This window comes from Parasteatoda tepidariorum, chromosome 7 (genome assembly GCF_043381705.1).
Source record: "Parasteatoda tepidariorum isolate YZ-2023 chromosome 7, CAS_Ptep_4.0, whole genome shotgun sequence".
NCBI lineage: Eukaryota > Metazoa > Arthropoda > Arachnida > Araneae > Theridiidae > Parasteatoda > Parasteatoda tepidariorum.
The window spans coordinates 50,366,633-50,383,374 of record NC_092210.1 but is presented as its reverse complement, the minus strand read 5'-3'; the positions used below and the strand labels follow the sequence as shown (position 1 = coordinate 50,383,374).

The window sequence follows — 16,742 nt, the reverse complement described above, 5'->3', positions numbered from 1 at the left end:
CCCACCTTCAGCACCTCACTTTGGAGGAATTTGGGAAGCTGCTGTGAAATCCGCAAAATCGCATTTGAAAAGAACAATAGGTGATCATAAATTGACCCTTGAAGAGTTTTTAACTCTTACTGCACAAATTGAATCCTGCTTGAACTCTCGTCCTTTGTGTCCAGTATCGGACGATCCCGCTGAGCTTTCAGCACTTACCCCAGGACATTTCCTTGTGGGAACCGCTCTTTCCTCTATACCAGAAGAGAACCTTCTAAGCGAAAACATATCCCCATTAAAACGTTGGCAGTTGACTCAAAAACTTTTCCAGAATTTTTGGAAAAGATGGGTTAACGAGTATATTTCCAGCTTACAGCAGCGCCCCAAATGGTTGCGAGAACAGCCTAATTTGAAAATTAACGATTTAGTTCTCATTAAAGAGGACAATATTCCACCTTTGAAGTGGAAATTAGGGCGTATACAAGAAGTTTTTCCTAGTGCTGATGCTAAGGTAAGAGTGGTCAGTGTCAAAACTGAGACTGGAACTTATAAAAGACCCATTCACAAACTGTCAGTTTTACCTATTGACTGATTAACTTTCTTTATTTTATTTTAGACTTTTACTTTTCTTTTTGTTTTGTGTTATAGTTATCCGGTTTATACCAAAGAATCTATACATCTGTTTATAATTATATATATTTTAATTTTATGTATGTTGCATTAGTTTTTTTATAATTATCTTTTTATTAGATGTGTATAGTTTAATTTTGTTTTGTCAATTTATGTGCAAATTTTGAAACTATGTTTCAAGGTGGCCCGGTATGTTGAAGCCGGTATGAATGTAGTAATAGTAGCGCCACCTACATTAATTAGAAAAAAGAGTCAGTTAATGTAAAACAACCAAAGAGCATACACGCTCGGTTTTTGCATCTCCGCAGCGCTACCAGCGCACCCGCAAAATAAATTATTTACAGTCCACGTTGTCCAAGTTTGATTTTATACACCCCGCAAGCTATCGCAAAACACACATACTATTTTGAAATTTTTTTTTTAATAAATACAGCCGTGATTCATAGAGCCGTGCTATCCATTTTGTAAACTTCAAAAAAAGGAGAGAAATATAGAAATACGAGCAACAGCTGCGTCTTAAGACTGCGACAGTCACTAATAAAATTAGCCTCTTTTTAAAATCATATCTGCAGAAAGGGAATCATTGCAATATCAGAAAATGTAAAACCATCGCTTTTTACTAATTAGTAAAAGAAAAGGAAACATAGAACACTACGAAAACTTTTATAAATATTAAAACCATGATGTATCTTCAATTTAAAATTTTGCTAATCAAACAAATATGATATTATTTTAAAACCCTTTCGTAAATTAAAAAACAAAACGTAGCTCATGCTTAATTAAAATGACATTTGGGTAAGGCTCCCATACTATGAGAGCTGAACTATCAGCCATTATGGAGCAAACAAGTTCGCAGGTTATGTTATGTTAGTATTAGCGTGAGAGTTCGAAGGCTATTTAGATACCTAAAATTATTGATATGGGTGGTTGTGCAGCGGTAAATTGCACAAACAGTTCAAAAAAAGGCTTTCGAATGTTCAGATTTCCTTCAAATTTTAAAAAAATAAGAAGACATGGGTAATAAATTGCAGAAGATACAACTGGAAGTGGAGCTCGATTATGTGAGGTAAATACGCATTTATTTATAACTTATTGGATTTATTTACTTATGCAGTTTATAAACGATATTAAGTTGTTAGAATTTGTTTCTAAATGCTTGTTTTCGGCTTTTTTTTTTTTTTTTTNTTTATACTGTCTCATTCCTCATTTTTTTTTTTTTTTAAATAAGTAAATAACTTTCAGGGTTACTTGAATTGTACAGTTTTAACTGTGTACCAAATATAGGAATTTTCATTAAAAATTGCATTTATTAAATATATATTTATTTAAAATATATATTTCAACAACATTTATTCATTTTTTTTAACAATTTTAAGTGTTTACGTGCAATAAAATCAATGAATGAAGGCAAAAGATTGACTGAGTAAGTATTCGCCTAACTTATTTCAGAATCGCCAAGTTTTGTGTTCATTTTTAAGTATTTCCTTTTGTTAAAAATAAATATTTACCTGCTTTTTATTGTACTCCTTTTTATTTCACTAATAGATCAGGTAGTAAGTTTTTCTTATCCTGGTAAGTTTTACCCTTTTAAGTTTTTTATCCTGGCTCATTTAAGTTTTTTTTATTTTTAGTTACTTATGGTAATGGTCGTTTACATTTATCATAAGAAATATATTTAATATGCGATCTTTTATGTATTTTTGGATCTATCAATATTCTTTTTCTTTGAAATTCTTCTGTTAAATTGCTGAAATTGTTAGTTTCTGTATTAGAAAGTTTTAAGGGAATATATTAAAAATTTTTAAACTCTAAATCTTTTAATGTGATTTAATTTAAGCATGAAAATTTTCAAAAAAAGTATTCGAAATATTTTAGCAGGTTCATTTTGAAGAATCTCAACTAGAAATAAATAGGAAAGATGGTGAAATTTAGGACCAAATTTACTTTGAAGTCATTTTTTAAAAAAATTGATGTAATTGGCATGTAGCACAAACACAATTCTTTATTCGAAACTTTCAACCGGTAATAAAATTTGCAGTGAATTCGTATAAGTATTAAAAAAAAAAAAAATTTTGATATACGACGCACGCTTAAATAAATTCAAATCAACGCACGCCTTTCTTTACTGATTATCCTAGTTGATGTTAACGTCGTTTGTAGCGATAAGTTGCTAAATCTTGTAGCTCTTCATTATCAGAAGAAAAGCTTTTGCTCCGAAATGGCGGATAAGTCGGCCTCTCCTGCATTTGGGTACATGTGACCTATGACGTCAGCTACTTGTTTATAAGCAAAATGGTGTATTGAAGTCCGACCGGCCTATCTAGGGGACAGGGAACCGTCCTTGCATTAGAAAGGTCCTGAGTTCGAATCCCGGGCAAGGCATATATGTTTCTTTCTCTCTATGTGTTCTATGTCCTTTCTCCTTTGTGTGTGTGACTGTGACCCGCCCTATAAACGGGATTGTGGTTGTGTGAATGGTGTGGCAGAAGTCGAATTCTTGGCAATAGATGGCGCCACTGAGAAACAAGAACAATCGCACCCCCTTTGCCTAAACAGGCATACGACGGGGAAAAAAAAGTTGAACTAAGTCACTTCATATAAATTAGAATGTTAATTAACGAAGTAAATTAAATACAGCGCCGTATCGCGAATCGAATTAGTTGAAATATAATTCTTTCTCGTGTACGTCTCTTATGTATTTTATTGTTTATGTATTTTACTATAACCCTGATATATTTTTTACCTGATAACTTCGATACATAATTAGTTTGTTTATGATCTGCATGCTTTTGGCCTGTCTTTTGCATTAAGTAAAAAATGCATAGTGAAAGAATTAAAATCTTTGTGAAGGAATTCTTGCGTAAGGATTTGGAAGGTGACACTTAATGGATACTTAACAGGCTTACCTAACGCGAGATACAATGAAAAGAACAGTTGCTTACGTAAACAAATTCCACGTTTCAACTACCAATTAGGATCGAAATGCCCATACTACGACACTTGCAGGCATCTAATTGTAGAAAAAACAATTAAACCTAATCAATGTAGCTTTTAGTATATTTGTAACGACTGCAATGTACTTTAATTACTAATTAATTCGTGACCTCGGATCAACCTTGTTGTCTTCTGCGTGTATTTTTAATTACTTGTTTACCCTTAAGAACACGCAGCTTTGCAATTACCAATTGATTCGTGACTTCAGATTAACCTTGCTGTCTTCAGCTCGTTTTTTATCGCTTTGTTTACTTTTAAGGATTCATTGTTTTGCAACAGGATTTTTTTTTTTTTTAAATTTGTGAATAAGAAATAACAATGAGTAAAATTTTAAAAGAAGCTCGAGTCCTCAAAAATTATTCAGCACATTATAGTCCCCGATATGTGTCAAGAATTGAAATAAAATAATTTTTAAATAATATCAAAAATTTAAGTCTTTATTTCTCAACATATGTACATATAGAGCTTCTAAATTTTTGACCATTATTTCCTAAATCTAAATTATTCCATCTGTCAACATCCATTTGAAATTTTGCCAATTAGAAATTTAACCCACAGAAAGAGCAACCAAATAATTATGTTTTTCATTCATAGCTACATTCCAATAAAACTGGCTTATGACGTCGCAGAACCAATGTTTGGTCGTGATGAAAATTTGTGCCCAATAATATTCATCCATGGTTTTAATCAGTCTAAAGAATTGTGGCATCAGATTCCTTACGAGATTGCAAATGAAACACACAGAAGAGTAAGAAAAACTAATATAATCTAAGCCTAAAAAAAATAACCATTAATTAGAATAAAAATTATGGTACTGATTAAATTTGCTATTTGGAAACTCATTGATGATTTTTTTTAATCCATTTATATCTGCTGTCTACTTTTTGAAGTAATTTTAAAATTGATCTTTGTGACTTCAGCTAATTAGGGGGACTGGAAAGTAGTGTCGTTTCGGCGCATTAAATATTCGTTAGTCTTAAAAACCGATTCATTTTTTTCGATTCATTTTCGATCCGGCATTGAAAGGTTGTTGCTAACGAGGGTGAATACACTATTGATTAAAAATAAAATCGTGATAACAAATATCAAATGCACCGAAACGACATTACTTTCCGGTCCCCTAATACTTAAATAAACACATATATTGAATAAAAAATAATTTTTCTTAAAAATATCTTGTTTCTCTACTTTTTTTTCCCTTGAAAGATTAAGCTCTAACAAGGAAATAGCACCACAAAGTGTAGCATAAATTATTGTAGTCAAATAAGAATTTTTTTTTTCCATCAAAAAAAAATTTTTTATGCTGCATAAATAGTTCGATTCGTAAACGAAAAAAAAGTGCTTTTTATTACATTAGAGAAAGAAAATGATTGCAGGCATCATGGTGTTCAGGTGGCTCAATTTAAAAGCGCATGAGTTTTTGTTCAAAAGGTCACCAGTTCAAAACCGATAGTCGATATAATTTTCTTGACAAACTCTAATGCGAAATTATGCCAGTTTTATTTATTTCTTTTTTTACCTTGAAAATTTTTAAATAATTTTTATTTCTTGGATAAAGAAAACTACAGTTTGATCTGTTTGATAACAAAATAAAATTTTGAACAGCATTTTGAAAAGTATCAGGATGTTCTCCGTCATGTCCGGAATTCTTAAAGAAATATCTAATTATGACTCTGAATAACGCTGCTCAGAACTACTTAAAAATAAACAAAATTACCTTAAGAACAAATTATCCTTTCATATATGCTGTCTCTTAATGACATAGTTTGATTTCTTCATAGATTTGAAATGCTATCAATCATATTATCAATTTTATTTCCAAAAAAAGAAAGGTTCATAACTAGGGGCTGTGTTCTCTGTATTTTTTTCTCGAGATACCTCAACTTTCACTTTTTTTTTCGAGGGAAAAAATTAAGTCTGTTATATAGTAGATGCATAAAAGTGCTTTCTGTGTTAATAAATTAAATCATTTTTCTTCAGTTTTCTTTTTCTTTTCAATCAATGTGGAATGAATATTCAATTTTTTTTTACAGGCATATGCATACGACATAAGGAATCATGGTGACAGTCAATGGTCTAATACATTTAATTGTGATCTCATGCTTAGAGACCTACAACATTTCATGAATTCAAATAAAATACAGAAAGCTATAATCATAGCACACAGTCTTTCAGCATATGTGGCTCTGAAATTCGCTATAACTTCGGTACTGTTTCATTATCTACTCATTCATTCATCCATATTCATTGATTTTTTAATACAGCAAACAATTTATTAATAATACAGAGGATTAAATAAAACTTTTATTCTAAAAACAAGCTCACATGTATACACATAGGGGTCAAACATCCTCCTTCATGTAAAATTTTGTATCTGTATTTGCGACAGTTTGCCCTCAGTACGCCATATTAATATTAATAAGCAAATGGCGCTAAATTTATTATGGGGTGACTTGAATGATTTCTCAGTTATTACCAAAAATTTGAAGAATCATGGTGACAGTTAGTGGTCTAATGCATGGACTTGTGATAGCATGCTTAACAACCTACAACAATTCATGAATTGCAATAAAATACAGAAAGCTACACTCATAGCACACAAAATTTCAGCATGTGTGTTTCAGTGATTAACTATAGCTTCGGTACTGTTTCAATATATATTCATCAATTTCTGTTTCTTTTTCAATGCATTTTTATCAAATTCCTTAATTCAGCAAGCAATGTATTAATAATACAGAGGATAAAATAAAACTCTTACCCTAAAAACGAGTTCTCAGGTTCAAACGTTAGCCTTCATGTTCAATTTCGTATCTGTAAATGTAACGGTTTGCCCATAGCTCGCAACATAAATATTCATCTGGCCAGTGCATTGTGAGGTGACTTGAATTTCGGTGGTGTTGCTTGAATGGTTCTAAGTTATTAAATAAAAAATGAATAAAAACGTGTTTTATGTTGTCCATCAATGAGGAAAAGAACGAAGACATCGAGGTGTTCTGGTGGCTTAATGGAAACTATTGCAACATATCAAGCTATATTAAGAAACATTTCTTTGTTTTTTACACTTATTTCACACCACAACAAATACAGTAACAAATATAAAGTACCCGTAACGGGATAGTTAAATCTTATAAAACAAACTAGAAAAAGAGCCCGTTACGGGATATATGAAAACTTAAATTCCAAAACAAACTAATCTCTAAAAAAAAAAGAACTCTGTTGTTCCACAAAAAAATCTTCTTATTTTATCGCCTGCTTTTATTTTATTGTTTATCTCGTTATGTGTTTATTTTATTTTGTTCATGCTTTTGCTATCCCGTTATTTTTTAATATTTTAACTTTTATTCTTGCTTTTGCTAGCCAATTATTTTTTTAATATTTTTAGTCTTTATACTATATTTATTTTTTGTTCAAGAAATCACCCTGTACAAATTAGATGATCAACTTTTCTTCCTGTGTAGACTTTTCGCTTAATATTTTGAAATAATTCTTTAATTTTTTGCGTATTTAAGTTTTTTTAATTTAAATATTTCGTATTTTTCTATAAAAAAAAAATAAACTCAATTTTTGTTAACGATAATGAAAATTGCCTAAGCAACACCACTACCCGTAAAATATTTTTAATGATATAAGCCGGATATTGCAATATCTGTTTGATATCATTACGATATCGTACGGGTATTTGCGTTACTTGGATGTCTATCATTAAAGCTATATTAGAGGCCCAGCAAGTTAGCGCGTCAACGAATGGTTCAAATTCCAATGTGTGTGCGTAGATTAGTGAATTTAGTTACAATGAATACATTTTATAAAGTCTTTGATGAAACATTTGCATATAATATATGAAAAGGAAAAAAAAAATTCGGAATTTTGAAAATTTACCTGGATGATCCTAACCGAGAGGTCGGTAATAGCACGCCATTAAAAAAATCGAAACTATAGCAGTTGCCAATTTTTTTCAGCCAATTCGGATTTCTGACTCCTAAAATATAGAGGGTAGCAACAATCTGGAAAATACGGTCCCAATGGTTTGGTCAGGAGAATGCTCCAAAGTTTGAACCCCTTAATTTTAAATTTACTTTTTGCGTATTTCGTTATATTTAGAAAACTTTTTAATAGAATTCAGGAAGTTTTGCACACAATCATAATATTCATTTATCCAACAATAATTCCGTAGAAAAAATAACTTTTAGTAAATATTTATTATTTTATTTAATAATGGTCTAAAGAATTGAGAGGTATGCTATTTTTTAAATCATTTTAACGAATATAATTTAATGGCAAAATGCAAAATTTGAGCAAAATCGGTCGAATAGTACTTGAGAAACTTATTTTCAGAAAAGTCAGATATTTGAAATTCGATTTCTAAAGAACTATTTGATCAATTTTGCTCAAATTATGTATTTTGCATGCAAAACTATATTCTTTAAAATAATGCAAAAATTGTATACCTAACATTTCAAAATTTTTTGACTATTGTTAAATATTTAATTAAGGTTATTTTTTTGCATGGGATTATCTTTGGGTAAACAAATTTTATATTTGTGTGTTAAAATTTTTTTAATTCCCTTAAAAAGTTCTCATATAACGAATTACGCAAAAACTTTTTAACATTAACACTAAGTGGTCCAAACTTTGGAGCACTCTCCTCACCCAACTATTGGTATCATATTTTCCAGATTGCGACCGTCCCCTATGTTTTGGGGGTCAGAAATCTGAATCCGTCGAGAAAAAGGTATGTTTATTCAGAGAAAGTACGTTTTTGTGTCTGATTTCGTAACTTAAAATATCGTCTGCACTTATTAATTGGAATATTTGAGGTCACCCCCTCCATTAAGATTGAGTCTTAGCAGGTGAAGGTCCGATCAAAAGTTATTCAGGGAGATCAATTTTTTTTTCGCATTGTACATTCACGGAACATTAAAAAAAAGTACTTGATGTTATTTCAATGGATGGAAACATATTTTTCCTGTTCTTCTATTTCTTAAAGGACATAAAAGAGACTTAGTGAAGTTGCAAATATTTTATAGATTCCTAGCGTTTCCTAAATTAAATATTCGCTGTCGAGAAAGGCATAAAAAGGTAAGAAGAAGTTAAAAGAAAAAAGTATAAAACACTGGCTAGTGCAAATATGATTAAATATTTCATATTAATTTCTTCTGTTAAAGCAATTTTTTTTATTCAAAACTATTTTTAACACGGTTGTAAATTAATTTCTCCAACAAAAGTTCATCAGCCAAAAGTATGGAATTGCATTTCGAAAGTAGCTTGTAATCGCTACTGTTGAAAAAAAAAGTTGTTGCAGTTGCTGTAGCTAGCAATAATTGTAATAATGCAACTGTAGTTAACTGCAAAAAAATAAATATTCCAAGTACTGTCCTCAGCATATCCAGATTTCTTAAATCTTGGTTTAAACACAAATAAAATAATAACTTTAAAAATCTAATTAAAAACCTAACCTTTAACCTTTTTGAAGCTTATTGCCGAGGAGTGACAAAGTTTGATTTATTTTATAGATGCGATGCATCATCACTAGATTCCATAATAAAAAATATATTAACAAGCTCATATTTATTTAAAACTAGCTGAATACCCGTTCTTCGCACGGGAATATTTAAAAATAAATTTAAAAAATCAATAAATCAGTATTGAAAAACACTCAGAAATCATGAAATCAAACTGAAAATCATATACCGACACAATTAAAGAACTTGGAAGAACCAGATAATTGATATTTTTAGGGGAATTAATGAATCAGAATTAATGAGATTTTTAAAAAAAGTGGTTGAATAATTACGGGTATGCTTAATGTAACAGAACTGCTTTTGCTTTCACTTAAATTTTAACATAACTAATTACATCAATTTTCAGTATGCTTGCATGATTTTTGTTTCAAATTGGGTCGTGGTAAATAAATAAAAAAAAAGAAATATTTGTCCCACTTTCTAATAAATTGGTAATAAAATAGTTCAGATGCGACTTTTCTTTTTTCTTTTTTTGTTCTGAAAATGTCACTAGCGTGTTTCCCCCACTAAGTTTTTCAATTCATATGACTAAAATAATTTCAATTTTTTAATTTAATGTTATATGTTGTTATCTTCGGTGGATTTGTTATTGAAGTAAGCAAAGCTGGTTGTTTGTAATTCATACCATTGAATAGAGATAAAATGTATTTAACATCTCTCAGCATGATGCTGTTGCTCACTTCCGATTCATGATAGTTAAAATTCCCCTTAAATTAATCATTTAATTCCAAAATATAGGTAATAAAACTGCTTGGTGCAGTTTTAAGAATCACCAAATATATAAACATAATATTTTATACCTATATTAGTATATTTGGAATTTATTATATAATCCTTAAACATTTGAGTTTATACATATTTGTCAATGGCAGCCAACTAAAGCCGAATTTTTAATAAAATATATAAATTCGAACTTCATAAGGATTTTGGAGCCTTCTCTATCTGACTTTTAATTTACTGTTAAAATATTTATAAGTAATGGTGGAAAAATTTCTTTCATTTATAATTCTTTAAAATATTAATACACTGGACATTAATACCACTGGAAAAAATGTTTTCTGAAACTGCGGAAAACCCGTTGTAGAATTCTTATCAGAACTAATTACTATAATACCAGTAGTACATATTACCGTCAGTGATACATATGAATTAAGCGTCATCTGTAAATGAGAATTTTTTACGGTTTACTTAAACAAATTTCCCATTAATCTCTCTTCCATCAGCTTGGCTCTTGAGCACATAGCTTATTTTATTTTACTTCAATTAATACACATTATCAGTATTAATTAAGCTTTAGTGTCAATAATAACATGCAGATTTTTTTACGATTACCCAAAGAGCGAATAAGTATCTTTTCTACTTATTTTTGCTTTTGAGTTCAGAAGTTACTTTTTTTTTTATTTCAATTAATACATATTACCAACATTAATTAAGCATCATTGTCGTCAATGATAATATGACGATCATCATGCACTGGAGATTTCTTCAGTGTAGCATATTAAATTAAAAAAAGAAAAATGTTTGATATTCTTTCTTATGCAATGGAAAACAAAATGGAATCTTTTTTTTAAGGGAAGGAACATCCACAACACATCGAGCAACAGCATTGCGTCAAATGAATACAGTTAATCTTTATTTTGATGGGATGACCTAACTAAAAAAGTGTTTAGCTTAATCTAATAACGTAAAGTCACCGGAAAGTAAAAAATTTCAAATTTAAGTAAAGAAAAAAGAAATAATTAGTTTAGCTTTATAAATTGTGTTGGTATATGTTTTTCAATTTCGAAAACTGATTTTTTAATTCTTTTTCTTATTTACCCCGTACAAAGAACTGGTTTTCAGGTAGTAAAAGACAAAGTTTCTGATAAAAAAGAATTGCTAAAAGGAGAAAAGAATATGAAATGGGTTTAAATTTAAACAATAGAATCGTTACAGAGAGAGGTTTCGAAATTTCAAGCAGCCTATAATTTTGTAATTGAACCTGATTATTTACCCGTAAAAACCTGATAGTTACAAGCTTTTTTTATACACGTAGCTTGTATAATTCGCAAGGCATCAAAATTGTATTTCATACTTGTAGCCACCTTTGCTAGATAACATTAAAAATGATAATTGATTTTATGTAATTTCTCAAGAGCAAAAAGATATTAATCTAAGACTTTGGATTACATAATTATGCTGGCGCCTAAAAATTAACACTGACTCCTAGAAATTTTGAATCTTTTGTAAACCTCTGGTGCTGCGGATGAATAGTATTTGATTTTAAACAATTCATTTTCTGACAGGAACCATAACAATTGTTTTCTAATAAAAATTGTAGAAAACACGATTCAATAAGAACTATCTAATAATCGTCAAATATCGTTTCAGCCAGAAAGAGTTGAAATGGTAATAGCAGCAGATCCATTAATTGGAATAGAGACAAAAGAAGAAAGGGATGCAAGCGTGCCCTATGGTTTGTTATGGGCAGAAGCTATCAGAAAAGTGCCACCTTTTACGACCAAAGATATGGCAATAAAACTTGCGGTTGATTATATGTACGATCAAATACCACCGGAAAAACAAGTAAAAATTATGTTTCTATAAATCCATTTGGTATTCATAAAATTGGTTTGCAACTAAGCAAAATCGAATGAATTTAAATCTCTATTCCAAACGACGTTCCGGTATTTCTTTACTAGCCAGAACGTCGTTTCGCTACTATAATTCGTGTATTACAAGTTTTTATTTTATTCATAAGTCGTTAGTTTCCACCAAAGCTAAAGAGCTAAATAGTATTAGCGAAAATTTTGAGCACAATTTTAAATTCCAGTTATCCAAAGATAATTCCACGCAAAAAAAAAACAATATTTTGTTGATTATTTTTTTATTTAATAATGGGTGAAAATGATGTACTGTAAAGTATACACGCTAATACATAATTTTAAAGAATGTATTTTTATATGAAAAAATAGAAATTTTGAATGAAATTGATCGAATAGTTCCTGAGAAATCGAACTTTGAACATCCGAATTTAAAAAAATTCTATTTCTCTGAAAATATTCGGCTGATTTCACCCAAATTTCGCATTTTGCCATAAAAAATTGCATTCTTTAAAATGATTTAAAAACTTGCATGCCCTGCATTCCAAAAATCTTTCTACCATTATTAAATAAAATAATAGAAAATAAAAAAAATAATCATTAGAAAATTTTGGGGAGGGAACTATCTTTGCATAAGCGAACTTTAAAATTGAGTGCGAAAATTTCTCAAATCGCTTTAAAAGTTCTAAGTATGGCGAAATACGCAGAGTAAAATTAACAATGCGGGATCCAAACTTCTTAACCAAGCTATCGGAACCATATTTCCCAGACAGCGGGTAAACCAGAAGGTCTTGGGGGGGGGAGGATCATAATCAGTCGGGGAAAAAGTTATGTTTATTCAGATTCTAACTTTTTGGGTATTAGGTTGTGTGCTGCGTTGTTAGGACTCTAGGAAAGAGCTAGGACTCTGCATTTTTATAGCAGAGTAATTTGCATACATCCAGACAATGGTCCATCTATCGGTAGATTTTGGAACTACTTCATTTCCTCACTATTATTCTGCTATAATATCAGGCAATTCAGACGAGTACTTTTAAAATTGATTTTTTAAACCGTAACTTTAATTATAACCACTCTGTATTGTAACATTGAATACAGAGGTTGCTGTAATCATTGATCTTAATATATAGCTTTAGAATCCTGGCCAATGAAACTAAAATTACAATATAAACTTATATAAGTTTTTTAAAAAAAAGGTTATATAAATCAAACAAATCACTATTGAGAAAAACTGGATTGAAACAGTCAAATTAAATCGGACTTGACGGATGAAATTTGAAGATGTTTCTTATAATCTCCATTAATCTTTTCCCAGATTCCTTCGACTATCAAACAGGTTTTGGATATTTTTTAACTCACCTTACTCAATATTGATACATTAGGTTTTAATAGCGTTTTTGTTTTTCTTCGCTTAAGTATCTATTCGTGCGCACAAACAAAAATGATAATAACAATTAATAAATAAAAGAAAATTAATGCAATTTTGAGAAGTATTCTAAAGGTATGAGAAATGTTATAAATTTGTACTACAATTATATGCATTGATCATAGGATTTAATCCTTTTCCAATGCTTTATTCCACATTCCAACATCTGTTGAAAAAATTGCATTTCGGTAACGTAATTAACCTCTGTAATTCACCCCCCCCCCTTTTTACGAAGATGCGTTCCAGGAAGAAAAAAATTCAGCCCTACAACGCTGCTCCATTCACAAAACATTCGTTACGTTGGAAAGCGTGAGTAGTAGTATGAGAAAATGCGGCGAAGAAGGAAATTCCCTAAAATATTGAATATATTCCTGTCACAACGCAATTTTTTTTCCGTATAGTAAAATGGCGACTGATGCACGCTAAATCTGTCGAGTTACAAAGTCCTCCATGTTCCCATAACAAATCATACCTCTGGGGGAAATGATCAAGGAGTTTCCTTTCTGGATTGGCTAAAAGTTACAAGGCTACGGAGTTGAACATTAGTAGTCGTAAACCCAAAATTGGGTCGGCTGTTCAACGACGGTTATGAGCAAAAAAAAGAAAAAAGATTTTGAAGTGCTGAATTTACTTTAGCAAAATTGAAGACACTCAACTGATTTGATTTCTTTCCTCAGTTAAAAATTGATTCAAGACCCCCAAAGTGAATTTTTTTTCTTTTAAATTTTGGTTTCAAGGATTTCAAAAATACATCAAGTCAGGTTACTGCGGAAAACTTACATAGATCAAGAGAGGCATCCAAAATTAAGTATTTAACTTTTGAGTACTCAAACATTTAATGCAAGTCAAATTCATCGGTCATCTACTTATAATTTTTAAAATGCTTAGAAATAAGTATTTTTTTATTAATTAAATATATTGTTAAAATTGACTTGTTATGCAGTCCTTTGGTTGTTATTTTCTAACTTAAAACATGAAGCATTTCTTTTCTTTTTTTTTCTAAAAACTTCCATATTTAAAATTTTACTTCTCAAAAACTATTCGACCGATTTCGTTCAAATTTGAAATTACACTTTTTTAAATAGTTCAAAAATTTGTAAATTTAAAACATTGACTATTGCTAAATAAAATGTAATAAAAAATATTAAATAATTATTAAAAATATCTTTTTGCAATTCGCAATATTTGGATAAACTAATTATAAAATATGTGCCAATTTTTTTTTTTACCCCTTTTAAGTTTTAGAGACATATCAGAGTTCGCCAAAATTAACTTAAGGGCAAAATTAACCAGATTTTCGCTACTCTCCTAACCAAATTCTTGGGACAAGGGCGCCGGTATGGGAGGTCGCTGTGTAAAGAGTAAAAGATAAAAGATGGTAAATAAAATCTCCTTTGTATCAGTTGCAAATAAATAGTTGCCTGTTGTCACTATTAAAGTTCCAATATTATAGAAATAAATTAAGAAATCTTATTAACTTTTACTAATCCTTTTCCTTACTTTATTTATAGGAGACTCTCAGTGATAAAGAACATTTATACCAGTGTAATTATATTCTTAATCATAAGGACGATGGCAGCTATGATGTAAAACTCAACGTTGAAGTCGTAATAGAAAGCTTTAAGACTGATGTGAGGTTATATCCATTAGAAGGTGTCTATGAAGGGCCAGCTTATTTTATAAATGGAAGCAAGTCTTATTTTAAAGTGTAAGTAATTATAATTACTACTAATTTATTTTTATTAACTCGCTTTTGTCAATTTTTGCAGTGGCTAGTATATTCAAATCTTACTAGAGATAACGGCAATCGTTTTCTGACTGTTATAAGTAGAATTTACCGTCTTGTTATCCACTAAAATTTCGACTCAAAACATAACTATAATATATTTATTCAGGTTTAGATATTTTCTCAACATGTTTTAAAATTTAAACAACAAAATATAGAAAATTTTGATAAAACTTAGTTGATGTTCACAAACTAATTATTTAAACAAAATAAATTTATGCACGACCCAACAAAAAAAGAAGTCTAAGTATTACAGAAAACCAGTGTGTGTTTACCGACATTTTGTTCAAAGCAATATCAGTGATTGTTTTTTCGTTGCCAATTTTGGATGAAGTGCTAAAAAAATTTCAAACATACATCAATCCTAACGTTTATAACTTTCAGTTGACGCAACTTATTAAAATTAGACTCTTTTAACTGAAATCTTATGTTTATATTTATACCTCTTCGGGTAGTTGCGCATTGGTTAGGTAGGGTGAAGAACGTTTGCCTTAAATGTCAAGTAAGAAAAGAGCATATGCTTTACATTACAATAGTCGATGCGAGCTGGTTGCGGAATTCATAACATCCGGTCATTGCTGGGATTTGAACCTCGACCACCACATTGGGAGGCAAACGAGCTCTCACGACTCAAAATTCTCCTTGTACCACAAGTTATTTTATTTTTTAAACGCAATATTGCCTCTCATAATAATGCTGATTTTTCGAAGGTTTACAAAATGCTCTTCTCTTCACAGTTCTACGGTTAAGAGTACTGAACATACAGGTATAAACAGAAATTATAAAACTTAAGTGTTATTTATGGAAGTTAATTTAAATGAATGTTAAATGTGCCCATTAAGGTCCATAAACAATTCAGAAAATTCATCATATTCAGGAAAGGAAACCAAGTGATTAGACTACAGCTTATATCCAAAATAATAAAATTCCAACATTTCCTGCTATATTTGTCTTAAGCAAATATAGACAACAAAAAAAATGAAGTTTATTGTTATCATGAATACGGGTTGTAGTGCCCATTGATTAGCCTACAAATAGTAGTTAATTTTTTATAAATAACTAAGCCTAAATCACGCCTTCCAAACCGCCGATACATATTTCAAAATATCTTAAGGTAGATTTAGGTAGAATACTTATTTATTTCAATCAATTTTCATTCAAAAATGCTAATTATTTCTTGACAAAAATCTGTATTTCTATTAATTCTCTTACAGTTATGAGAAAAAAGAAGAAATATTGAAACACTTCCCCAAAGCTGAGCTTTTCTTAATAAATGGTGCTTCACATCATGTTCACATTGATGCAACTGAAGAATTCATACAATTACTTTTCAAAATTCTTGTAAAAAATTGAAAATTTTCAAAATATTTAATAGAGTTAAATAGACAAATAGTAATAAAATGGTACTGAAAATTAAAGTATACAAATTAACAAATATTTTTTTATGAATAAAATACTGTGTTTTTTACTGCCTGTGTATGTACAATCCTTTAGAATTATGAAACCTGTATAAATCTGACACAAAAAATATCCACAGTAAGTTGTAAGATTACAAAAGAGTATTAGTTTCTTTCTTATTTAAATGTTAAATTGTGACAATGATTTTAATAATGTAGATTAAGAGTAGTCAGAAATAAAAATCATGTATATATATAAAGGTTGTCTTTTTTTTCTTCTTTTTTCTTTTTGTTCTAAAATATTTTTAAGTTCCAGCTCATTACCAAAACTTAATCTCAAGAACAATGAAATGTGTCTTGCGAGTAAAGATAAAATCTACAAAAAAATATATGTATTTATGAATAAATAGAAGGTAATTTAAAAAT

The 16,742-nt window shown here is 29.8% G+C and overlaps 1 protein-coding gene across 1 annotated transcript in view; it reads left to right on the top strand.

Annotated features, from left to right (window-relative positions):
• LOC107453798 (sn-1-specific diacylglycerol lipase ABHD11) overlaps nucleotides 1–16,576 on the top strand; it is a gene marked incomplete at its 5' end in the record, with an annotated part of 24,987 nt that extends 8,411 nt beyond the window's left edge. The window contains 5 exon segments of the mRNA XM_016070755.4: nucleotides 4,198–4,351; nucleotides 5,637–5,810; nucleotides 11,496–11,690; nucleotides 14,645–14,841; nucleotides 16,134–16,576. Of these exon segments, the coding sequence (XP_015926241.1) occupies nucleotides 4,198–4,351; nucleotides 5,637–5,810; nucleotides 11,496–11,690; nucleotides 14,645–14,841; nucleotides 16,134–16,272 (859 nt within the window). The 3' untranslated portion in view covers nucleotides 16,273–16,576.
• Nucleotides 16,577–16,742: the final 166 nt, after the last annotated feature.